The sequence below is a fragment of the Lissotriton vulgaris genome, chromosome 7, assembly GCF_964263255.1.
Source record: "Lissotriton vulgaris chromosome 7, aLisVul1.2, whole genome shotgun sequence".
Taxonomy (NCBI): Eukaryota; Metazoa; Chordata; class Amphibia; order Caudata; family Salamandridae; genus Lissotriton; species Lissotriton vulgaris.
This window is the reverse complement of record NC_141695.1, coordinates 223,312,077-223,339,177: the sequence shown is the minus strand read 5'-3', so window position 1 is coordinate 223,339,177 and position 27,101 is coordinate 223,312,077. Positions and strand designations below refer to the sequence as shown.

The 27,101-nt window shown below is 41.6% G+C and overlaps 1 protein-coding gene across 1 annotated transcript in view; it reads right to left on the bottom strand.

The window, feature by feature from the left end:
* LOC147701257 (IgGFc-binding protein-like) overlaps nt 1-27,101 on the bottom strand; it is a 388,685-nt gene that overhangs the window by 313,140 nt on the left and 48,444 nt on the right. Inside the window, exons 5-8 of the mRNA XM_086930000.1 lie at nt 16,717-17,296; nt 15,693-15,892; nt 11,917-12,058; nt 4,070-4,401 (exon numbers count right to left, since the gene is read on the bottom strand). Coding sequence (XP_086786126.1) covers nt 4,070-4,401; nt 11,917-12,058; nt 15,693-15,892; nt 16,717-17,296 — 1,254 coding nt within the window. The remainder of the gene's footprint in view (nt 1-4,069; nt 4,402-11,916; nt 12,059-15,692; nt 15,893-16,716; nt 17,297-27,101) is intronic.

The window sequence follows — 27,101 nt, the reverse complement described above, 5'->3', positions numbered from 1 at the left end:
GGAAATAAATCGATAACCAGGCCCATTCTAGACTGGCTCGCTTGCTTAGGTACGGCACGGATACCTACAGACATAATAACAAAGCCTAGGTTTTTGGCTAGAATCTGACCTATGTATGGAGACACAGGCCAGGAAGATAGCTGCAACCTGTTTGGACTATTGAGAAGCCTACGGAAACTCCTACAAAGGGTGCCAACACACCCCAGGAAGACGGTAATCCATTCTCTGGTCCCCTCCTGACTAGATTGTGGAAACTCATTGTTCATGGGGGCACCTAAATACGTGACACGCAGACTGCAGATTGTGCAGATTGCGGCTGCCAGGCCACTCTGTAATGTTCCCACTCGGGAATCAGTAAAAAAGCATTTATTGGAACTCCACTAATTACCGATAGAGACAAGAATAACATTCAAGGGCCTGATCATTACGCACAGAACACGCCATAATAAAGGTCCAGAGAAAATCAGGAAGTTAATATCCCCCTACACTCCAAAGGCTACGGTCCAGTACAGAAGATCGCTTAACACAAACAAAGGACAGGAGGGAAAGATGGGGTGAAAGAGCTTTTTTACATCTGTCTTCTAAACTCTGGAACTCTATCCCGGTGGATTGTAGAAGGATAGACAGAGAACTACAAATCAGAAAGCATATCAAGATAGCTTTTCAAGCAATATCTCTAAGTTACCAGCACTTAATCAGTTACACATTCTACAGCGCTGGGAAGTCTCAGGGCAGCCATGCGCTCTATAAATTCCCAATAATAATAATAATAATAATAATGCCTTAAAAATGCTAGCACAATGAAATGGTGCAGTACTGTGCAGACAGTCATAGATCATCACATTTCTCAACAAACAGTTGATTTCTATAAGTGCCATCAAAATTATTTCGATATACAAAAATTGCAACAAAAGAATAGTGGTGCAAAATATTGTGTTTATGTACTTGCAATGTAAACTACACAGATAGTGGCTGCAAAATAATGTGATACTAACAATAAACATTATGAAGTGAACTATATATAGTTCAAAGATGTAAAAATATTTGAACTTTAAAAAAATACCTTATTTTGTGTGTATTTATGATTGTGTGTGCGGTACAGAAAACAGAGGTTTTAAAAAAGAAATTCTTAATAGAGAAATACATATATAGTAAATAATATATAAACTTATTATTTCCAAAAATAGAAGTAAAAACTAATTATGACTGGAAAAATAAAAAACAAAAGGTATATGTAATATAGATTTATCATAAAACGTGAAGAAAACATGTTATATTTTATAGATAATTAAAAGTATATTTTCAAATCCACATTATTACAATTAATATTAATAAAGAAGTCACCAAAAAACAAAAGTATATTAACAATATACTGTCAAATACAATCACAAACATATATCATCAGAACAAATCAAAACAAAAACAACTAACATAGAGAAATAACCCAATTGCAAAATAATATTATTAAACCTACTTAAACACATAATAAACATTAAATACCATGGATCAATAACCAGCAAAAAGTGAAAAATATTTAAATGATACAACCAAAATAATAAACCAAAACATTAAAAATAATTATCAAACAAACAATTAAACAAAACAAATACAATGGAAAAATAAACCAAAAACATAAATAAATAAAAACAGCATGGAGAATGTTGCGCTTTAGAAGGATAACATTTACTATTCCAATTTCAAACTAAGCTGCAGAAGGGATAGTGCTTGAATTTGGAGTTGAAATTTACTTTTTACACTCCAACCTAAGTAGGGGAAGCGTTGGATCTCTGAGAAGTGAGATTTGCTATTCTCTCTCCAGCCTAAACAATAGTTAGTAAAGTGTTGTAATTATTATAAAATATATTTAAAAAAATCATCACAACATTATAAATAATATAGAAATCAAACAGTATCATAAAAATACGTTTGTATTTACAAATAAAATAAAATAAATCATATACACAACCAATAACTCCACTAAAGTGCTTGAAAAAGTTACCTATCAAAACATAACAATTTACACATTATTTACCATTAAGAAACATTGAAACAAATTACAATACAAACAGTTTACACCATTCTATCCTCCAATCCATTCTAACAAATGTGAAATTATCCTAAAGAAATTAAATAAATCACAACAAAAGAATTCCCGAAAATATAGTAATTTTTAAAGGAATAACGCATTCAAATATAAAAATAATTATTTTGATCTATTATGTAATGTACATAATTGCTATGAATAGGCAATTAAAATTAAAACATGTATTAACAATTTGAACATTATATAAGTAATTAAATCAAAAAATTCACTTAGTAGCATAGTTAATCAAGTAACCAAATTAGGCAAGTACAATTTATGAATTGTAAATAAAGGCCAAAACTCCAGTTTAAATATATTACCAAAACAATAACACTTCTTGTAAAAACATAAACTGAAAACACACAAAAAAGATTACACAATTGACAACTATATATATATTTTTAAAAGCTATTAAAGACAGAACAATGACATTCTTACCTACAATATTCTACACCACAATATTCTAGTCACCACAATTGTTTTATGCTATTTCTGTTTTGCAATATTTTTTAGATGATATAAGCATTGTCAATACTGAAAATTCAGTAAATTAAGTTGTGGTCCCTTGAGATCACGATTCAAAATACATATTGTTTTCTTGTATAATGTCTAAGAGTTACATATTGCAAATTAAAAATGTTTTTTAAAATATAACTTTAATTGAAAATGACGCTTCAATATTGAAAATGTCGAAGCACGATATAATTTGCTTTATAGGTTAATTTTATGCTTCAAAAAATGACTTGTTTCACACTATTACATGCTCTTTGACAGATGAGAGAGAAGAAATGCCGCTCTCAAGTCACTGTATCAATGGTTTACATTCTTCTCTGGGATTACATCTATGGTGTGCTGTTGCTCTGGTTTGCAGCAAATCCAATGCACTGATGAATGCACTTTGGGAGATGAAAGTTTTAAGTTATACCTGAAGCTGCAGGTTGTTGCTGCTAGGAAAAGCAGGATATTAAAGAGATTAAAGAGTTGTTTTATGCTTTAGTGCTGTGAGAGAAGCAAGGGGACTTCTGCTTGATCATTGCTTCAGATTAATCAATCAAAACTACAGTATAATCATATAATATTTTTACTGTCCTGCTACTAATAATATATTGCAAAAGTCTAATAGCAATAAACAAGTGGTGTTCTTTTATCATCTAGTCCACTAGCAAGGTGCAAAGATAGAAAACAATGAGTTATATGCCATTATTTTAGTCAAGGCCAGGAAGGTAATGGGTGGATGCTATTGGTGTGAAGTGGGTAATACTTCCACAGAGGTAGACACACCAGCTGTGAATACACTCTGACAGGAGGGCTGTTCACATACTCACTCAAATGTTTTAACTACTGAGAATGCTTGATCATAGCAGGGAGAAGGCATGAGTATTATTTGGAAAAATACTGTTTTGAGCTAACCAGCTTTGCTGGCGAATACGCTTCATTCGGGGTGTTACACAATCTCGCTTCTGCAGGGAATTGCTGACTTCAGCTTCATGGTACAAGTAAAATGTATGCCAGAGGTTTCCTCTTTGAAGTCAAAGATGCTAACATGTGGAAATTCTGCCTTCTGTGTTTTTTAGGAGTTAGGACAACCCCTGGCCTTCAGGAAAATATCAAAGACAAGGGCGTTCATCAGTTAATTTGTTTGGCATCCCAGGCGGTCTTAGCTAACAACAGCTCCATGAAACCTTGAGCACATTTGTGCACAACCAAATACATTTAAAACCATACTTTCAGAACAATAACTCTCTTATTTTGCATCTGTGAAAACATTATGCAACTTTATGCTGCATATTTGACAGCACTGCGTTTGTTGGTAAGAGCCATGTGCATTTCCCATAGCAGAAGAATACTACCCCCTGAATAGTACCCCGGATGCGCTCGCGCACGCTCACACACACACATACACTCACAAATCTGAAAACAATAATCAGAGAGACACAACAAAAATATATAGGCACCCACATTTTATATATACGAAGAATAACTCACTCTTATTTTAGGGTAGTCTGTTTTTTTCATGGTTATGTCTATTCCATATATATTGGTATGAATTTCAGCCACATATGATACAGATTTGACTCCTCCACGCAGGTCATTCTTTGCCACAACTCTGAATGGGACTAAGGTAGTGTCATTCCCATAGTATTCAGAGAGGATGTAGGAGCAAGTACCCTGGAAGTCATAGGTTTTGCCGTCATAGGTGCCCATGTGTGGATCACCCCATCCATAACAGGTGCCAGTGTACTGCGGGAAACACTGGGCCTTCCCGTCAACCAACTTGCAGTCCTCCTTTGCTCTGCACTTCTTAGATTTACATGGATCTGCAATAAAAAAGCAACGTTTTTGCAGGATTAGTCTTAGACTGAGTAAATACTGTAAGGTCTCTGCCCTGAATGAGTGATCTGCCTACCTGTTTAACAACCTTGACTGCGTGAAACTTTGTCAGTGGACGGCCTGCGGTCATCCATGAAGCCCAACATGCTTCCAGATTAACCAAATACATCATACACATGAATATAGTACTTTTGAATATACAACTTCAATCACTGTGACCTCAAACATTTGTTCATAAAATGACTTTGTGCCCGAATTCAACCAATAAAATAGTTTATTGAAAAAATGTATTTCTGAGCACTGACATTCAATCATCCTACTCTTTATCATTCCTGAATACAATGAGTAATTTTGGATTGTATTTCGAAATTTCTTGGCATATTGGGTAATCCGTAATCGGGGACATGTGTATATTATCCTGCGGCATCCTGCCCAGGAGAGCATGCGGGTGGTGGCTCGTAAGTAATTTCTCCTGTCACTCTGAGGTGAAAAACTGAGCATGCATACACCCCACAATGTGATGTTTTAACTTTTAGGTAGGTCCCCAGGCCCTGCCCTCCTTGGACTTAGCTGGAGACCAGTGCTCTGGCTGTTCTAGGAGCTCAAAGACCTGGCTCCTGCGACTTGAGTCTCCTACCTCTTCTCCCTCGTATCATTTCTTGTCATTTACTCTTTGCTCTTTTGCTTTGTGACTTTTTCTCTTATTGATGTTTTTCCTTTATGCCTTTTTGCTCTTTTTCACCTGTAGCTCTTTTTACCTTTTCCCTCTTTTTTTTGTTTTGGTACCATATGTGCTTCCTTCCAGTGCTCTACTTCCTGTCTACCACCTCCAGCACCCACAACATACCAGTTCCTTCCAGTCCTGTTGCATCTTCCCCATGCTCCCAACAAGCCCTGCCCACAGCCACATGTGCTCTGCCCTCCCCCAGGATCTACAAGCGTGTCTGCACATGGACCGTGCCCAATGCCATGAACCCTGGTCCTTCTGCCACCCCCCCTAATGTACTCTGCAGCATTCCTCTGGTTACTTACTCCAAGATGCCCACCTCCTGCAGGCTACTGCACCCTACCACACAACACAGTCGGAGCTGTCTCCTGCACCCACTGCCACTTTGTATGCAACACCATACACAATATGCTTACACCACCCACACTCTAACAATCTGCACACCACATTCCTCCCGCTCCCATTAACAAATATCACCCCAAGATAAACTATCATGCATGCTCTTCAACAGCTGCTTGCTCAGCACACACACCATGGCAACCTGGGAAATCTGGACATCAATGCACTGCACCACCTCTTCCTTACAGAGACATGGATGACCCCTGAGTTGGCACCCGAGATCATCCTGGCCATCCCGACAAGATACAAGATCACACAACAGGACTGACAACTCATTTCAGAAGGAGAAATCGTGATAATCTTCGTAGAAACCCTCAACTGCGCTACAACTACAGAGAGCATGACCCCCTTCATTGACACCTACATTTCAAGCTGCGAGTATCAGCAACATATACCCTGAACAGTTCCCACATCTACCAACCACTGGGACCAATAACAACTTTCACCGACAACAGTGCAGATTTAGTCACCGTCCTCACTATTGACACAAACGACTCCATCCTACTAGAAGGCCTCAACTTCCACCTGGAAGACCAGAACAGCCCCAACTCTTTCCCACTCCTCACAAGCCTCAGAAACCTCAGACTGACACAGCATGTTGATGGGGCATCGCACTCCACTGGATATACCCTTGACCCAGTATTTGCTACTTTTAGATTTGGCATCCTTGGTGTGGTTCCCCCTAACCTTTTGCCTTCAGACCTCCTATTTTGTTGACTTTGTTTTTGTTGGCCTTATGACTCTGCACACTTTACCACTGCTAACCACTGCTAAAGTGATTATGCACTCTCCTTAAAACATGGTAAGATTGGCTTATAAAGCATGGTAAGATTGGCTTATATCCAACTGGCATATTAAATGTACTTGTAAGTCCCTAGAAAGGTGGAGCTACATGTACCATGGTCTTGTAAATTAAATGCTTCTAGTGAGCCTGCAGCACTGATTGTTTACCCCATTTAAGTAGCCCTTTTAAACATGTCTCATGCCTGCCATTGAATCCTGTGTGTGCTGTTTTAAAGTGCCATTTTGACTAGACAAACAACGCCTTTTGCCAGGCCCAGAACCTTCATAATTTAATACATAGAAGTCACCTGTAGGGGTGGCCCTGGACAGCCCAGAGGGAAGGATGCCTTGTATTTAGAAAGCTGACCATGTACTTTTATGTTTTGCATGTCCTGATAGTGAAAAGCTCTTAAATTTATATTTCACTACCACAAGGCAAAACTCCTGGGTTAAGCTGTAACTACTAAATGGGAATAGGTAACCAGTTTGTGTTTGGTGTCTTTGGAATTGTAATTACATTTTAAAATTGCAACTTTTAGGAAGTTGCCATTTTCCTGCCTTAGTAATTTGGTGCCTGCAGTCTGTCTCTGGGTCACATGACTGGTTATAGTGGATAGTTGGTCTTTTTATATTGCTCCTAGACAAGCACACACAATGATGGCCTGAATGGGCCATCACTGGCAGGATGAGAGGGAGGAGCTTGGCGTAGCCCCACATATTTTTGAATAGGCTGTCTCCTGCTTTTACCTCAAGGGCTATATACCCCCTACATTTACTCTGGAGCCAGGGCAAGGAACACAGGGTTCCTGTGCACTTTAAAGGTGTGCCTTTAGAAGCTTCTCCCACTTCAAAGATAGAACTGGGTATAAATATGGGTCCTCTGACACCAACTCTTCAGTACACTTCTGGACCTATGGATACTCTGCCAGGAATAAGAGCTGCTGTACTGCTGAAAGGACTGCCCCTCTGCTGGACTGCAGCTCTGAAGGACTGCTGACCTGCTGTGTTGACCTCCTGCCTGGGTGAGAAGGACTGGAGCCACATCTGTTGAACCGTTGACCCCCAAATTGACTCCAAGGGCTAGTTGGCTGGCCTCCTGACTAGAGCCTCAGCGACACAAGGCTCCAACAACCTTGAAGTCAGTACCTAGACTCTGCTGTCAGTAAGTCTACCCTGTCAAGAGGTACCATCCCAGTCCTAGACCTTCGGAAGTGGGACTCAGGTGTTCTGCCAGCCTCTGTGGATCCAGCAGAGCAGATGCACACAGCACAACCCCTAGCAGAACCAATGCATTGTTACGGTAACATGGGTCTTCCCTGTTGCAAAGACTGGCATCGCATCACAGCCCGCTGCCTCTTCAGAACCGCTACTGCGTGACACATCGTTGGTGCAGGCACATGCAGCCCTCATTTGTTGGCAGCCTCGCCAATGACAACGTGCTCCATATCACAGTCTCGCAAGCCCCAGAACAAAACAAATCTCCCTGTGTGCTACATCCTCGATGCCGGACTTTACATTGCAAGCCCTCAACAACTGGATCCTCATCGATGAGGCAGGCCTTCACACCGCTGCCTCAGTGCGTCTCCGAACCAACACATATGTTCAGCTGTGCAATGCATCTTCAACGTGGACCCTCTCAAAGCCCCACAAACCAGGATGCAAGTTACTTTGTTAAGCAGGCCTAACTGGGTCCCTGTAGCCCACCCATGCGCCATTGCAGTTGCCCTCAACTTGTGCCTTTGTCCCAGTCCGGTGCGACCAGATATCTACAGTTGTCACTTTGTGTTTTTTGGTCCTATTTTCACTAAACTTTTTAAAATTGCATATCTTCAGTTCCATTGATTGTATTTGTGTTATTTTGGTCTTCTTGTATTTATTAAAAATAACTCTATTGTTGTAACATGTTGTAAAATACTTTTGTGATGTGTTTTCACTGTATTACTGTTTGAAGTGTTGCACAGATACTTTACTCATTGATTCTCAGTTAAGCCTGACTGCTTGGTACACAAAGGACTTAAAGATAAAAAAAAACTGTTGACGACTAGAAAGATCTTGGCGGGCCAATAAGGCTCCCCAAAACAAACTGACATATAGACAGTTTCTGGCCAGGTACCATCTGAATCTAAAAGCTGCAAAACAAAGCTTTATTTTTAAACAAATTGAACAGTCAAGAAACTCCTCGAAGACTCTGTTCAGTATAGTCAAAGACTTTACTTCACCTAAGGCCTGTAGTCAGTCCACTAATGAGTCCCAGGATTTATGTAGTTCCATTGCTACATTCTTTCAGGATAAGATATCCAGCATCTACGATAATTTCCCTCAGATATCTCCCTCTGTCATGGACACTTTGGTAGAACTGGAGGAAAAACGGAGGATACATAATTGCTCTTTGGAGAGCTTTAATTTAGTCACCAGTGAGGAGGTCCAAAAAGGCTTAGCCTTGGCAAAATCAGGGTCTCCCTATGACTCATGCCCCTCAAAAATCATGGCTCTCCTAGCCAAGAGCTGCGCACCTGCAATCTGTGATATTTCCAACTGCTCCATTTCCACAGGTATAATGCCATCCTCTTGGAAAGAGGCTGTGGTTCGTCCTATTCTTAAAAAAACCCACATCAGACCCTGCAATTCTCAGTAACTATCGGCCTATCTCCCTTTTACCCCTCTTGGAGAAACTGCTGGAAAATATCATAAATCAACAACTCAGTTCCTATTTGGAACATAATGAAATCCTGGATCCTTCACAGTCAGGCTTTTGCCCCGGCTTTAGTACAGAAACAGCTGTCCTAGCAGTTTTTGACTCATTAAAACAGATTAGGGACTCGGGTGGCTCTGCGATAATGATTCTTTTAGATCTCTCTGCAGCTTTTGATACTATCTCTCACATTAAGCTAGTGGAGAGACTATCTGACTGCAGTGTCAAAGGAACAGCCTTAAACTTGCTACAACACTTTGTGTTAGAGAGAACACAAATGGTCACGTTAGGTCCCTATTCCTCGGCAAAAATGCCCTTGGAGAAGGGGGTCCCTCAGAGCTCCTGTCTGAGTCCCACCCTTTTTAATATATATATATTGCCCCTCTGGCCCAGATTGTGGAACAGCTGGGTTTTGAAATCGTCTCATACGCTGACGACACTCAGCTGATGTTCACAATCTGGAAATGTCCTGAGCTAGAAAAAATATGTTTCGCTAATGGCATGAAGCTGATCTCAGACTGGATGACTGTGAATTATCTTCAATGGAACCCAGGGAAGACGGAGATTATGTTAATGGGGAAAGCTCCAGATATCTGGTCAGAAGATTGGTGGCCTGACCAACTGGGTACTGGTCCCCCCCCTAAACTCTTCGTAAAGAACCTGGAAATAAAAATTGGCCGCTCCCTGTCTATGAAAGACCATATTGCAACAACGACCAGCACATGCTTTTACGGTCTCCGACTTCTTCGGAAAATACTTCTGTTCATACCCACCTCCCATCTTAGGACTTTATTTCACGCAATGGTAACTAGTCGTTAAGATTACGGCAACGCCCTGCTGGCAGAAGTGGGGGAGACTCTCCTGGCCAAATTGCAAATTGTTCAGAATACTGCTGCAAGAATGATTTTAAATCGCCCGGCTGGTTCTTCATCAATCCCGCTGCTTAGAAAATTGCATTGGCTCAATGTTAAAAAGAGATCCTTTTTCAAATCTGCTACCTAACCCATAACGCTCTTAATGATAAAGGTCCTCATTACCTACAATGTAAACTGGTTAAATATTGCCCCAGTAGGAGGCTGAGATCCACCTCACAGGATCTGCTACAAGTTCCTCGAATTCGTCTTACCCAGACAGGTGGTAGAGCTTTATCCTATTTGGCTCCCAGGTATTGGAATCAGCTCCAACAGGCCCTGCGAGCCATTCCGAACTACGGCACTTTTAGGAAACATCTGAAGACCTTCCTTTTTTAACTCTTGTTTCCAGTCTGTTTCCCTTCCAGCAGTAGTCCAATCTCTAGTCAGCGCCGAGATGCCCCAGGGTGAGTTGAGCTCTTAATAAATGTCTAATCTAATCTAAAATGTCTAATCTAAACCCCAGTCAACCAACAACCCAGTGTCTTACAGCCATCTTAAACAACATTTAAGTCACGCCAACTACGCCTCTAGCCTGGACTGATCATGCCATCATCCAGTTTTAAATCAACATCCCTCACAAAACAAAATCTGTCATCACAAGCCAGGCCAGAGGAGGATGGAGCAGCATCTCAGAAGCCAACTTAGCCCACTTTTTGCGCATCAACCAGTCCAACCCCATTGGCAACCTGAACAGTGACATCTAACAACTAAAAGAGTGGATCACAGCATGTGCCAACTCCCTGGCACCCCGCAAACACAATACTCAAAGGAGAACCCAGAAACAAGCAAGATGGTACACTGAGGATCTCCGCTGAACCAAAGAACATTGAAAACAACAGGAAAGAAGATGGAAAATGATCAACAATAAAAATGACAAGGACACTTATAGAGGAGCACTAATACGCTACCATCAGCAGATCAGAGAAGAAGGCCCAAGCAGAGTGCATAGACAACAGCTCCAATACTTGTAAATAAATCATCACAATTTTCAAAGATTTAACCTCACCAGCTTCCACTATAAACAGCAGCACACTCTTGCAAGAACTATGCGATAAGCTTTTGGCATTTTTCACCAACATAATCAACAACAATTTTGATACTCAACCAAACCTAAACAACTTTGCCTCCAGCCTTTCCATGAAAAATAATGAAAACATCCTGAGTACCTGGGAAATAATTACCATGGAAGAAACAGCCTACATCTTGAGGACCATCCACTCTTGCCCATCACACCTACAACATGGGCACTTCCTCAATCACTGAAGTACTCACCCAAATCCTCAACATGTCCATCACCATCAGTATATTCCCAGATGCCTGGATACACGCGATGGTCAATGCATTACTGAAGAAGCCTTCAGCAGATCCCATGCAGCTATCAAACTACCGCCCGATCTTCCTTCTTACCGACCTAACCAAGGTCATGGAGAAAGCCATCAACAAGCGACTCGCCCACTACCTCGATATACACAATCAGGTCTAGTGGCGCAGTCACATCAACGAGACTGCCCTCATTGCAGCAACAAATGACATCAGGTTGATTCTCGAATCACCTTCATATTGCTCAACCTGTAAGAGGCCTTTGACCCGATTTTTCACTCCACCTTGATCAAAAGACTACACAAAATAGGGATCCAAGCACCCATCCTCAACTGGATCGGTTCCTTCCTCACAGAAAGAACACAACAAGTCAGCATGTCAGACTACACCTCAGTAGCCAAAAATCTCATCAGAGGAGTCCCCCAAAGATCATCTCTCAGTCCAACCTTATTCAACATCTATATGACCGCACTGGCAGACTTCATCAAGATCGCAAAACATCCACATACTTTCATTTGTAGATGACACCCAACTAATACTTTCTTTGTCAGGCAAGATCCCAAGGACAAAAGCTAATTTTACTACTTGCATGACCAAGGTAGCCACCTGAATTTGATCCATGTGCCTTCAGCTCAATTCAGACAAGACAGAAGTTGTGACCTTTTACCTTTGTTGATACATTTCATGATTCCTTCTTCATTGGTGCATTTCTCTTCATCAGTACAGCCATGGTCCTCACAGACTAGGCCACCAAGCAGACTGCAGGTACAGGATTTGGAGCAGTCATCTGCCAGGATCACCAAGTCCAGCTGTAAAGGAAACATGGGTAGGTAGTGTCAGTTTGACATGTAAAAGTGTATTGAGAGGAGTCTGAAAGAGTGAGCTAGACACTACACTGGAAATATTGATTATGATCAGATTAATGTGGGCCCAATTCACAAAAGTAAACTTAGACCTGAAGTTTAAGTTTAGACCTAAAGTCTAACTTTAGACCTAAACTTAGACTTCATGTCTAAAGTTAGACTTTTGTCTTTAGGGGCCTGATTTAGCTCTTGGCGTATGGGTTATTCCGTCACAATGTTGACTGATAGCCCGTCCGCCGAAATATAAATCCCATTATATCCTATCGGACTTATATTTCGGTCAGAATTCCCCAGTGTCCCAGTTTAATCAATTGAGTGGCTCTGTCAACAGTGTCCAAAGCAATTGACAAGTCAAAAAAATGCAACATAGCCATTCTGTATTATTTTTTGGCATATACTTTTTTAAGAATGCTTACAATACAATGATGCTGTTGATCATGCACCAGCAAGGGCAGAAGCCATCTTCCTGTAAGGGGACAAAAGTCATCTCTTTTGCCTATATGGATAAATAATGCAGGAGATGTTTAAAAAAATCTTTTCTGAAGCATTCAAAAGAGCTATTAGGAATTGTGTCATGCCTGGCAAAACGCAGATATCTTTAGTTTTGCCAGGAGTTTTCAGATACTGACAACAACCGAAAGTGCCATGTGAAAGTACAGGGAAAGTTAGGATTTAACTGGAATTGGATCAGGAATGACAGATTCTGGGGCCAATATCAGATGCGGCCCGGAGCCTCCCCATGCCGCATCTCAGTTTAAATTACGACTGCTGCATTACAATGCTGTCGGTCGGAAATTAAACTGGCCGTTTTTTACAGCTGGCCTCCGATGGGCTCAACTAGCCAGTCGGCCAGTTGAAGGTCGTCCCGTAATCCCAAAGGGCAGTCATTCTGCCCTTGGCATTACAATACTCGGTCTCCGACAGGCTTTCTATGTCGGGCTTTCTGACATGGAAAGCCTGTCAGAGAGCGAGTATGTGGGCACCTAGCAGGGCCCCCTTGCCTCTACGTCCTCCGGTTCAAGTTTGAGGGGGGCAATAGATGGCCCGCTGTTCATCCCTGCCCCGTGAGGCAGGCACCCTGAGGGGCCTACCATATGGTGCAGGGATGAATACAGACTCCCATTCCTTTATCGGAGCTTGTATTACAGCCGGTTTACGGCCGTAACATGAGCCCCCATAAGAGGAATGGGAGTATGCGACCAAACAGTGTTCAGTTGCATCAAGATTAGGTGGTTGGGAATGCCGACCTGATGTTGGCTAATCCTGTTTCCTCTTCGGTGTTGGGGGCCCAACATCATAATTACCCCCTCAGTGGTAATTCCCAGTGCATGACTAGCCGTAGCAGGCCTGTGGTGTTTTCTTGTGAGGCTGGATGGGTGGGGGGTTTATTTTGCAGTGGTGGGAACTGCTTTTGGAACTGGCGGCTGATTTTCCAGTGGCAAAATTGCCAGGGTTGCTTTGGGTTCCCCTTCGATCCCTGGTAATTCCTAATTTCTTACTGGGCACTCAGGGTCAAACTAGTATTGTGCCAGTTTTTCCATATCACCAGAGTTACCTGTACTCTTGGTATGGAAAAATCCAAAGGGAGAGATAATCTGACCTAGTTACTGGGCTATTCGTGATGATGGCCTTAGTGGCAAGTCATTTTCCATATTAGTTTGACTCATAATTTCCTTATGGACTTTTATTGCATGCATAGTATAGATGTTCAAAATGAAACTTCTAGTTATCTTCTCTAACTGTCACATACACCGAGAATGACTGCATTTTGCCATAAATTTCAAGTTAACTTTTAGATTTCTGCAAGGGAGTGATTGCTAACATAGGCAAGTGAGAGATAGGAAGGTAAGTGTTTTGATGATTAGAATTTACACTTGGTACATTCATATGTCATAACAACTAAAACCAATTATTACAGTCCTAACAATGACTTGATATACCACCTCTAGCTAAGATATGAAGTTTATATCAACCAGTAGCGCCATTTTATTCTTATTATGATCGACTAATTTGCCTGAAGGGAGTATCCTCAGCTGTGCTTCATGTTTAATTGAAACAAGTGACCACAGCAGTAGGGGATGATGGCACAGTTTGTAATATATGATTTTAAGTTATGTTACTAACTAAACTCCTAAATACATGATAGACACATAATCAGCCTTGAAGTGCATCCCTTTAATTGATCAAGATGTTTTCCCAGAAAATGTCTTCCATTATTCTTTCATTTAGGAAGGTGGGGTCGAGTTTCAAATACCAAGTGATGAGGAAATGTCCATGTCTATATACATGAGCATTACAGAAAAGAGGTCTAGCTAGATCTCAGCATTCATTTGGACCAAGTGGTCCATGGGCAATGTAGAATTGGGGATGGACAAACATTAAAATTACCAGGATGCAAACAAAATAGCTGATATAATTTGCATCTACCTTTGGACTGCAGGCTGGACTATTCCTATTGGAGCAGGGTCAAGACTGATTTGCATATTGCTGGGTTCAAACTGAGGTAGCTTGACGTGCATGATGACAATGGATTGGGATGCGGACTGAGTGATTACCAGAGGCTGAGATTAATTCAAGCATTCCAGCTGTCACTGTTTTGTATATTAATTGTGCCACCCTAAATGGGAGGGTATGCCAGACATGGGTCCCGTGCACACTGAATCCATAACTAGGGCAAAACTGGTCCTGGGTTCTAAATCAGGGAGAACGTGACTTGGTAGTTCGGCAGGACTGTTCCTATTGGAGTAGGGTCAAGACTGATTTGCAAATTGCTTGGTCCAAATTGAGGTGACATGGTGTGCAAAATAAGGGTCGATTGGGATGCAGCCCTAGATGAGTACCAGTGTATGTGATTAATTTAAGCATTTCACCCATCACTGTTTTGTATATTTATTGTGTCACCCTAAGTGCGACAGGTATGACCAAGCGAGGCCACTGGAACCAAGCTCTACCTGGCTGATGAACCCATAACTAGAGTGAAACCGGTCTTTGGCTGCCAGTGTTCCAGTTCAAGGAGGACCTGGTTTGGAAGTTTGGGCTGAACTGTTCCTATTGGAGCTGGCTCAAGACTTATTTGCATACAGCGGGTTCAAACTGAGGCGGCATGGTATGCAAAATAACGATGGATTGGAATGCGGCCTGAGTGATTACCAGTTACTGAGATTAATTCAAGCATTCCATTCTTCACTGTTTTATATATTTATTGACCATTCAGAACTCAGAGGCTCCCAATGCAAGTACAATTTAAACTCCTCACCCATACCTTCAAGGCACTATATAAACTAGTCCAGCATACTACAACAGTCAAATTTGCTCTCACAAACGATACAGACACTTCCACTTATCAAGAGTCCTACTTGCACCCCCACGCATACAGAACGAGAGATCAGGAGTTATAGCCTTCCTGCAACACCTGAGCTTTCTCCTCCCTTCTTGAACTCAACAAGAAGCTGAAGTCCTGTCTTTTGAAGTAGTCTCACTCTGCCCTAGGTTTGGTTCGATTCACAACTGTTAAGTGCAGAAGACCCTCCTGAGTGAGAGTGCACTATACAAATCTACATAACATAGCATAGTTACCTACCGGGTAGTATCTTCCATGTACATAGCATCCACACATGTCTATTGGCACACACTGCTGTCCATCAAAGAGCAGGTTCCCATCACATTCAAAGCCTTCCGAGCAGTCCTCTGGACAGTCCCACGGATCAACAAGTCGGGAGCAGCTGGAAGCACAGATGTTGGAGCAGGTGCTGGAGTTGCTGTTTGCCGGACAGTCCATTGCTGGAAACAAAGGGCAGAATTGTTTACTGTAAATGTATGTAAACCAGTTGGTAGAGCTGATTGTGAGGTCCTACTGTGATGAGCAACGTATCCCTTTAGAGGCATGATTAAAGGAGACATCACCCTACAGGCAAAGTACAATTTGTTACAGAGGTTATATATCAGAATATTGTTATCAAAAGTAATGTCTGACAAATATACCTTTTAAACAATATGCAGTCATTTTACATACCAATAATCTACTCAGAAGGGTGCATCATGATGCATGAGTGCCTGTGTTGTAATCCTGAGAGGCTTTTTCCTCTTTTTATGTGTACTGCAGCACACATAAAAAGGGGATTAAACAAGCAGAAATAAAGATATTCTCCTCGTTACGCATCTTCTGGGGAGGCGTATCTTTTTAGCTCATTACCAGGTTTACATGTTCTTGTAAATCAGGGAATGTGTCAAAATCTGTGGGTGTTGCGTGGGAGCACCCCGCAACACTCATGGAAATGCCTCCTTGGCACAGAGTAATGCAACGCAGGGCTTTGCGCTGCATTACTTTACTAGAGGTTTATGAAGCCACGCAGAGCCACGCATGGTGGCCTAGCCTAGTTTCATAAATTTCATTTTACATTTGCGTCACTCTTGCACCAGGTTGCGTGGTGCAGGAGCCAATCAAAGCAGTTCATGAATATGCCCCATGGAGTACTGAACCATAGCGTATTAATGAGGAATGCTTCAGGGATAAAGAGCAATAATGAGGGAGGAGGAGAGGAGAAATGTTAAATAATGCAGGGCTGGGTAGCTCATAGCGTATTGTGTTGCAGTTCTATACTCACGACAGAAGGAGTCGCTCCTCCAGGGCCTGACCGTCACCCCAGCAGCCTGGCAGTCTGCCACGTAGCTCTGAATGTTGCGACACAGAATCATCCTGTCTCCATTGCCAGCACACAGGTCATACACACAGTTTTCAAAGTAGGCCTCTGGTTTTATGGTGCTGTGGCAGTCACTCAGTGGCCCTCCCACATTTGTGAGGAAGCCACAGTACTCTTTGTTTCTACAGACCTCCTTCTTGTCTTCACTGCAGGTGAAGCAAGGGTTTTCAGGGGCTCCACAGATGACTGGGTTACAAGTCTCATCTGTCTGCACTGCCCAGGCTGTCGCAAAAGCATTGACATCCATGGTCACCTGGCCATCAGGAAGGGTGAAGTCATCTGAGTTGTCCCCGTTGTAGTTCCCGCAGAGACCGTGCATCTTTCCCTTGTAGCTCCCCGGCACAGTGACTTTGACATGGTATTGACAGTCATACTGTACGGCCATGAGAAAGTCTGTCTGTATCCTGCAAGCCACGCCATGCTGAAAGGCTCTGACTTTTCCATCCATCAGGCTGACCGGGAGCCTGCGTATCACTCCGTCCACCTAAAATGGAGAACATTCAAATGAGAATTTTCAAATTTACTTTGACTTTTATGAAACACTCAAGCCTTAAAGTTATGTGCAATAAGTTTGTTTTTAAATGATTACAGGCTGATGAATGAATGCAGCATTTATACAGTGCAACTGTCAATCCCAGTGGAGCATCCTGGCTCTAGTGGATAGAGAAAAATCAGAGGCCATAACACTTGGTGAAAAGAAGCCAGAACACATATCAGCAGGAAAAGGCGTACAGCGGAGTCATTGGATTCATGAATGCGGTACACCTGTACCTGTGTCAGGGAATCAATGAAAACCATGTCATGAATCCGCATGCACAAGCAGTTGTTGTGCTGTCCATTTTTCGTGGTAGTGAGGTGGCTGTTGTAATAGTAGTGCTGCCCATGAAATTGTAGTATTTTGTTTTAATGGAAGTGGTGTCATATTTCACTGGTATTGTTGCTAGTGTTTAGCTTTTGTTCTGTTGAATGTGCAGGGGTTTAGCGGCCACATGCATCAAAGTCCGGTTTTGCGATTCCTTATTTGCAATTTTTAGGGAATCGCAAATAAGGAATCGCAAAATGAGATGCATGATTTAAATCGCATAATATTTGTGATTCGGTAAAAATCGCAATTTTTACCGAATCGCAAATATTATGCGAATTCTAATTTGCGATTTCGCAATTCCCATTGGAATCAATGGGAAGGCATTGACATTTTGCGAATTTAAATTAGCGATTCGCAAAATGTTAATGCATTCCATGGGTGCAGGCGGGGGTCCAAAGGACCCCCCCCCCTGCACCCCTGAAATGTATTTTGAAGTGCATGTTTCACACACACATGTCCTAATGACATGTGTGTCTGTAACATGCCAGTGTTTTAAAATGCAATTTTGAGCATTTTCATACATTTTCGCAAATTAACACGAGGTTCACCCTCGTGGTAATTTGCATTCCCTAATTGCGAATTCGCAATTTTAAAAGTAATCATGCATTGCTTTTAAGGAATCGCAAATTTGCAATTCCTTAAAAGCAATCGCATTTTTGGAAATCGCTAAAAATAGCGATTTTTCCAAAAATGTTTGATGCATCCCAAAAACCTATTTAGGAATCGTACACGGCCGATTTTACCGATTCGCACCGTTTGCACTTCTTAAATAAGTTGATGCATGTGGCCCCAAATGTAGTGTTTTCATTTTGTAGCCCTGTTGTCATACAGTTGACAGTTTAAATGCTACAGTATTACGTGTTAGACTGGTTGCAGTATTTGTGTGATGTTTTAGTGTCCCATGATCAAAGCCTATGATCTGCTTTTTGCCCAAGAAACATAAAAATCTAGAAAAACAAACCGGCAGGCCGATAATTTAATCTAAACTAGAAATGTGAGACTCGCAGTTCGAATACATAAACTAATCTTTTTTGCATTGTCGGGCCCTATTCACAAAGGTGAATTTACATGTGTACATTAACTTGTGTTTACACTTTTTTACGACTCACAATTTCCAAGTGTAAATTTACTGCAGATTTACATGTCTACATCCCCTCAAAACAGGAGGTGGAACTTGCTAGTACAGTATTTATGACTGAAAAACTCCCACTAGCGAGTTTTCACGCATAGGCAGAGGTCACGGTCACCGTGCGCGGATCTCCCTATGGTAAACTAAAGGGAAACAAAGCTGATAGTTGTTAGAAAATAATAAAAAACATTTTATTGTAAAATGAAAATGTTATTCAACATGAAATAATTATTATTAACCTAAAATAAAAGATTATTTTAAATTAAATACATACAATATATTATGTAATTTATTATTATCATTGTTTTACATTATTTATGCCAATAGCACCCTTCATATAGTTTACTATTTATATTGTTTCGAAAAATGATATTCATGTATTTAATTTTAAATAAATAATTATTATTAACCTAGGAAAAAAGATTATTTTAAATTAAATACATACAATATAATATTTAATGTAGTATTATCATCCTTTCACGTTATTTATGCCAATAGCACCCTTCATATAGTTTACTATTTATATATTGTTTTAAAAAATAAAATAATTGTATTTAATTTTAAATAAATATTTTTAAATTGAACATATCTGTTGACATTATATATATACATTTAGTAGCAGAACTAAGTGGTGTTATTTTAAGTTCATGTCTCCATTGCTTTTTTTATGGGAGTATGTTGCAGTACCTATAAGTTACAATGTGTGATGCTGAACTTACTTCAAGTCTGAACTGGAATACATTTTCCAGCCACTCCCTAAGATTCCTCCACCATACATTACTAAAAAGTATACCTACACATGTGGAGACCTCAACATTTGGGGCGAAAAAGTATGTATAAAAAAAGTTGAAGCGGTGGAGCAGAAATCTGTAAACATAGCTTTAGGTATATCATCTTAGATTATTCAAGTGGTACTTCATTAATACTACTAAAGGTACTACAAAGTGTAGTCTGGAGTAGAATTTTTGGTCAACCTCTTGCTCCTAATGGGATGGCTTTCTTACTCGTTCAAATCCCTGCTCCTGAGTCAATTGCCCTTTTTATGTGTTTATCCCATCCTAGAAGCATTTAAGTTTCACCTTGCTTTATGGTTGGTTCACACTACATTTCTACTCACTAGCAGACCCACTAGCAGTGTTCCATTTTGAAAATGGCATTTTGCATACTTTCAAGATGGCCAAGGGGATCAACATGCTTTACATATAGGCAGAAAAAAAGCAGACTCTTCAAACTTAGGAAGAACAAAACTGTTAAACACAAGAATTAAATAAATATCTATGAATAGGCAGGAACAGGAGAAAAGGCAGGAGGCAAGATGAGTTTAAACAGACTAGCAAGAGAAGTGGAATGGACAGTAGTAGGTAGCAGAAGGAGTGGAAAATCAAGGCTGAAGTAGCAAGACTTTTCAGTTTAATCCCTAAAGATTAGATAAGATATAGTTATAAAAAATAGTGCAACATCATAGTGACAGGAACCATTTAAGAATGCTCCTGTAATCTTTACAAGGATGTATCAACCTTTGTATTGTAATGTACATACATATATATATATATATATATATATATATATATATATATATATATATATATATAAATATATATATATATATATATATATATATATATTCACTAAAAAAAACATAGGTTTCACATCAGTTATAGTTAGCTGGAAATTTTACTGACATAAAATCATTGAAATTCCACGTTATAGTTAGTTGGACTCACTATAACTTGCGCGTGTAATGCACTGCTGATGACGTCACATATTACATCACTCATGACATGGTCAGTGACATCACTCATGACATCACTGATGACACCATCCAGTGAATGTGTGCCTTTCTGAAAAAAAAATATGTTTTATATATGTATATGTAAAGGTGGATGGAAGAATAAATGTTTAAATAAGTGTGTAAATGGATGTTTTTTTTAAAAAAATGATTGGTTAACTGGCTTATTAAGTGTATCTTACCCAATACTAGGTCGGCAGTAAAGCACCACCAGGAGCTATTTGTGCTGCTTGATACTCACTAGCCTGACATGTTACTTTTAACAGAAACATGGTTTTGTGACTCCTCCCTGCCCTCTCTATTGGCTGCCCTTCCCCCTTCTTATGTGGCCCTCCGCGCCGATCGACCAGCGGGCAAGGCAGGAGGTGGTGTGGCTCTCATTGCCCGATCTGAGCACAATTTCCAACTTCTTCCCTCCTCTACTATTAAGCCTACCGAGCACCTGGTAGCTCGCTCACTTGCCTTTTCTCCCCCGCTCACCTGTTTATTAATGTATCGCCCTCCCCAGCCATCACACCTGTTTTTGCCGGCTTTTCAGGACCTATTGGCCACTCTAGCGATTAATCACGCTTCGGTCTTGGTATTAGGGGATTTTAAATATTGGCCCTTAGACCCCCATGAATGCACTGCCTCTAAACAATTTTCTGATTCACTTGCATCTTTTAATTTTATCTCCCATTTGCACACTCCTACGCATATCCACGGCCATGTACTAGACCAGGTCTGGTCTCTCAATGCCTCGGTCTCTTCCATGACCGTGTCCCCATGCCCCTGGTCAGACCATGCCCTGATCTCCTTTTCCCTCCGCCTTAAGTCGGCAACAAAGATCCCGCCTGCCAAAAACACCTGGGCACGGAACTGGAATAGGGTAGACCTTCCTGCTTTGTCATCCTCTCTTTTGAACTCCGCACCTAACTTAGAAGGCTTATCTTCGATCTCTCAAGCCGCGGCCATCGACACCTGGCTTGCTGGAGGCTGCGATACGGTAGCCCCATTACGACGGATATCTACCCGAAGATCCAAGGAGTCAAATCGGTGGTTTGGCGACGACCTGAAGATAAAAAAGCTGACCCTCCGGCGGGCCGAGAGGCAATGGAGAAAGGACTACTGCCCTCTACTAAAAACTCGTTATTTGACTTTGCTGAGTGACTATAAAAGGGCTATATTGAGCGCTAAAACTGCACACTTCTCAGCTAAAATTCTGACAGCGGAGAACAAATCCAGGGAGATTTTTTCCATCGTTCAGGAACTGGCCTATTCTGACAGGGCCACTCTCAAGCCCCCTCTTCTCAGTCCCTCTGTGATTCCTTGAATACCTATTTTCTAGAAAAAATTGCCAATATTAGAGCCAACATCTCACCTCCTTCCCCTACTTTTTCTGAGCCTTCTCCCCCGACTGTTCACGGTTGTCTATCTTTTTTCCCTCCGCTCACCGAAGAAGTGTTCCTTGCAATACTTCCCAAAGTAAAATCTGGTTCCCCGGCGGACATCTGTCCAGCCCACATCCTGCAACAGATTTACTCCGTTTGTTCCAAACCGCCTATATCCCTCCTCAACAGCTCGCTGGCTCAGGGGGTGGTAATTCCAGCTCTTAAATCTGCCACCATAGTCCCCATCCTTAAGAAGCCTGGCGCGGACCCCTCTGCTCCAACCAATTATCGTCCCATCTCTCTCCTGCCCTACTTAGGCAAGGTGCTGGAGCGACATGTAACATCGGTCCTCAGTGCCCATATAGAAGCCAATGGGGGCCTAGCGTCCCGCCAGGCAGGCTTCCGGCCTAGGCACTCCACCGAGTCCGTCGTGGTGTCGGTCCTGAACAATCTCAGGGAGGGCATGGACCAAAACAACTACCAGGCTCTGGTGCTCCTCGATCTCTCCGCCGCCTTAGACACGGTGGATCATTCCATCTTACTTTCCCGTATCGGAGCGGCAGGGGTCGAGGGCTCAGCCCTGGTCTGGCTATCGTCCTTCCTGAGGGACCGCACCCAGGCGGTCCGGTTGGGGGATTTTTCGGCCACCCAACTCAAAGTCACTTGTGGTGTCCCTCAGGGTTCTTCTCTTTCCCCCCTTCTGTTTAATCTCTATATCTATCCTCTGATCTTTGCACTTCAGCAACTGGAGGTCACTGTTTATAACTATGCAGATGACCTCCAGCTTATCTTTAACCTGTCTTCTTCTCCTCATTCTATTTCTAATTTCCAGTCTACTATGATTTTCATCAGGGACTGGATGAACCACAACCATCTGAAGTTGAACCCTTATAAAACAGAATTGGTCCTTACGGGTGGTTCCTCCAGTCCCTGGAACTCTTCCTTTTGGCCTTCTTCTTTAGGATCCCCTCCTACACCCTCTCCCTCAGTTAAAACTCTGGGCATTAAACTTAACAATCATCTCAACCTTCACTCACAAATCAGTTCTGTGGTCTCTTCCTGTTTTCTTGTCCTTCGAACTATCCGCTATGTTTCTCGTTACTTTTCTCCCCCTGCACTTAAGTTAATCATGTCCGCTCTGGTTATTTCCCGGCTGGACTACGCCAACGCCCTTTACAACGGCATCCCAGCGTACAGTCTGCGGAAGCTCCAGCTGGTTCAAAACCAGGCGGCCAGACTGGTGTATGGCCTCCCCCGCTCCCATCACTCTACTCCCCTACTGAAGGCACTACATTGGCTACCTGTTAGGGAGCGATCCCTCTTTAAAACCGGCTGCATGGTTTTTCAGGCGCGCCAAGGGACTGCCCCTGCCTTCATCTCTTCTCTACTTAAAGAGTACATCCCTGTCCGTGAGCTTCGCTCATCTACCCAATCACTCCTTCAGGTACCCCGGTACAGACGCAAGAAAGGGGGCGGAGCCAACTTTTCTTTCTTGGCACCATCCTTTTGGAATTCCCTCCCCGATCACTTGCGTCTGGCCACACATTACTCCTTTTTCCGAAAAGATCTTAAGACCTTTCTTTTCACCCAGGCTTTTCTTAATGTGAACTGATCTTAATCCTCTCTTCTCCACCAGTTCTTCGTTCCTACTGCTAAATTAGCCGTCACAGCGCCAAGAAACCGCATGGTGAATGTTGCGCTATATAAATATTTTAAATTCAAATTCAATTCTTAGTGAATACATATATTAACGAGTAATGTTTAAATATTTAAATATATGTATCAGTGTTTCACTTTGTGTATAAATGGCTGCATGGGTTGGTGAGTAGCTACATGTGTGTGTATATGGGTTATTAGATTTTTTTAGTATCAGTATGAGTGTCTGTATGGTTTGGTGGGAGTGTTACTTAGCACATAGATGCATCAATGACTGACTCACTGTATGTGTTTTGAAGACGGCATATGTGCAGGACTGAATGGGTGGATGAGTGTGTATATGCGTGTGTTAGTGAGTGAATGACTGTCTCATTAGTGTCTTTATCAGTAACTACATATGTTTTAATCTAGTATATGTGAGTATTGATGTATATGAGTGAGTATATGTGAGAGTGAGAGATTGAAAGAGTTCTTGTTTAAATAAGTATGTGTTTCTATAAGTGATTGTTTAAGAGAGTAAGTATTTGTAAGTTTCCTTAGAAGTAAGGTGGTAGTGTGTGTATAGCTGTATATGCAAATAAATGGATGTTCAATAGTTTATTTGCATGTGTGAGTATGTGTCTGAGTAACTTTTGGATGACTGTCGGTGTGTAACAGGATGTATAGGTGTATCACTACATATGATGAGTGAGTATATGTATGAGTGACTATATAGAACTGTTGGTGAATGAGTGAATGTGTATATAGATGGTGGAATTATTGAATTGGTTGTTGTAACTGGTATGGGTATCTCCATTTTTAAAACATTTTTAATTTATATTTTTCAATATGTGTTTCATGGGTTACATTACAGTGAAAGGAGGTCTGTCACTCTGACACAAGGATGATGTCATCAGTGATGTCATGAGTGATGTCACTGACCATGTCATGAGTGATGTAATATGTGACGTCATCAGCAGTGCATTACACGCGCAAGTTATAGTGAGTCCAACTAACTATAACGTGGAATTTCAATGGTTTTATGTCAGTAAAATTTCCAGCTAACTATAACTGATGTGAAACCTATGTTTTTTTTAGTGAATTTAATAGGTTTTTTAAGTGCTAATTCCTAACTATAGCTGGTGTGAAACCTATGGTTTTTTCAGTGAATTTCATAGGTTTTTTAAATGCTAATTCCTAACTATAACTGGTCTGAAACCTATGGTTTTTTCAGTGAATTTCATAGGTTTTTTTAATGCTAATTCCTAACTATAAGTCTCACTTTATAAGTAAGACTGTTAGCGCTCTAGTTGTTTAGAACACTCTGGTACATTCTGTCATTGGGCTACAGTTGGGCTACATCTGGCTGATATTTGGGCTATATTTCTTTTTTGTCTCTGGTGGCCTTCTTTGGGCTACATTTGGCTACATTTGGCTACATTGGGCTACATTTGGGCTACATTTTGGCTCTAACATATATATAGCCCAAGGTAGCACATCTTCGATCTGCTACCCAGTACCTCTCCTTTCGTAAAGATTTAAAAACGTTCCTCTTCAATCAGGCTTTCCCCGCTTAGATCTTCATTCCTATCACTCTTGTCTTTTCCCTCAGTTGCCGATTCTGCTCACTAGCGCCAAGAAACCGCACGGTGTACGCTGCGCTTTAGAAATGTTTTAAATTAGAAATTAGAATATATATTTTTTCAAAGTTAATTTTCGTAAAAACCACTTAAGAATAGGGCTACCAGTCCCTACAATTTTTCCCGATTTTAATTTTTTTTTTGTTTTATTTTTTGCTTTGGAGCGCTCCCGGTGCGCACCCCGGGGAGTGCCCCGAAAAGCATACTTTTATAAAGCGCCCCGGGGCGCGCTCCTGGGAGCGTCCCGTAAGCGCCAATATCGCGAACGAAAACATGATCGTGACGTATCGCGTAGTTGCGTCCGCGTGATACGCACGGCGTAAGCGCACCCGGAAGCACTCGAGCGAATACGATCGCGCAACGTAAACATCCGACACGCTTACGCGACGCGACCCAGGGCGCGTAGCATAAGCGCGTCGGGTCATGTGACCTGAAAATAACAATTTTCATTACTTCATAACAGATTTGGTTTCATAATGATGAAGCCCCTGGTCATGTGACCTGAAAATAACACTTTTCATTGGTTCAATACATTTTTTTTTTTCAAAAGGATGAAAGACCCCACCTTTTTTCCTTATTCTGACTTTGTCCTTTGACTTAGGAAGACCTGTTTGTAGCTCTCTCTACTTTTTAGTTCAAAATAATGGCTTCAGTAGTAGCAGCAGCTGGTGCATCTGCACCACCACCACCACCACAACCACCAAAAGGACCTCCTCAAGATATCATTGGTGGTCTTCAAGAAGAGGAAGAGGAGGAGGAGGAGGGGACTTCAAGATGGCTGGAAGAACACAATACCCCATACCAGCCAAGACCACACATTATTTGGGAGTTTTTTACTCTCCCAGAGGGGAAAAAAAAGTAAATGCACCCAAGGTCAGTTGCAAAATTTGTGGCATGGAACTTTCCAGGGGAAACCCAAATAAAAAATATTCATTTGGGAACTACACAATGATACGCCACATGCAGCGCAAACATCCTATAAACTATTCTGCTGCAGAAATGAGGGAACTGGCCAGTAACCCTCCCCGATCAACAAGAACCAGCTCAAAAAGGAAACAACCCACTGCGTCTGCACCAGAGGAAAGTGAGACGATGCTGTGCATTCAGCCGCGATTTGCAGATTTCAGAATTATCTGTAAATTTTGTGGGAAGACCATCTCCTACGGAGAACAGAGCGTAAAGCTCATCGTCCTTGCTGGGGACAACCATAAATGCCCCAATCAACCCTAATTTTTTCTTTTCTTTTAGTTTTTTGCTCCAGTTGAGCCATTTTCAATTCCCTGTTTTTTTGTTTTTCCCCATGAAAAATACAAAAAAAATCTAAAACTGTTCAGAAAATCCAAAAAAAGTACAAAATGTTTGAAAAACAATATAAAAAATATAAAACAACAAAAAGAAGAAAAAAACTGTTCTTTTTAGAACTACCTCCAATTTCTAAAAAAGTCAACATTTTTAAAAAACTCTATCATTCATTTTTCCTCATGGTACGCCCCCGGTCCGCTCCCCGGTGCACGTGCCGGGCACGCCCCCTGCGCCAAACAAAAAAAATAAAATGTTTTGCCCCGCGGGGCCTTTTTAAGCCCCCACATCAAACCTAGAGGGTCAGGGGGGTTCTACCCTGCCCCCTTATGGTCATTTCCCCCTTTGTTTTGGCCACCTCTTGTGTCTCGATACTACCGAGACACAAGATGGCGGCTGCTCCGGACTGTTTCGAATGTTTACAGACACCCAAGAGCCAATCAGATTTCTGTGCGCACCTCGCGTGTCGAGCCCGGGCGCTCCCCGGAGCGCGTACCGGGGCGCGCTTACAGATATATATATTTTTTTGAACCTAAATTACTCAAAATCCACTGGAGCACAT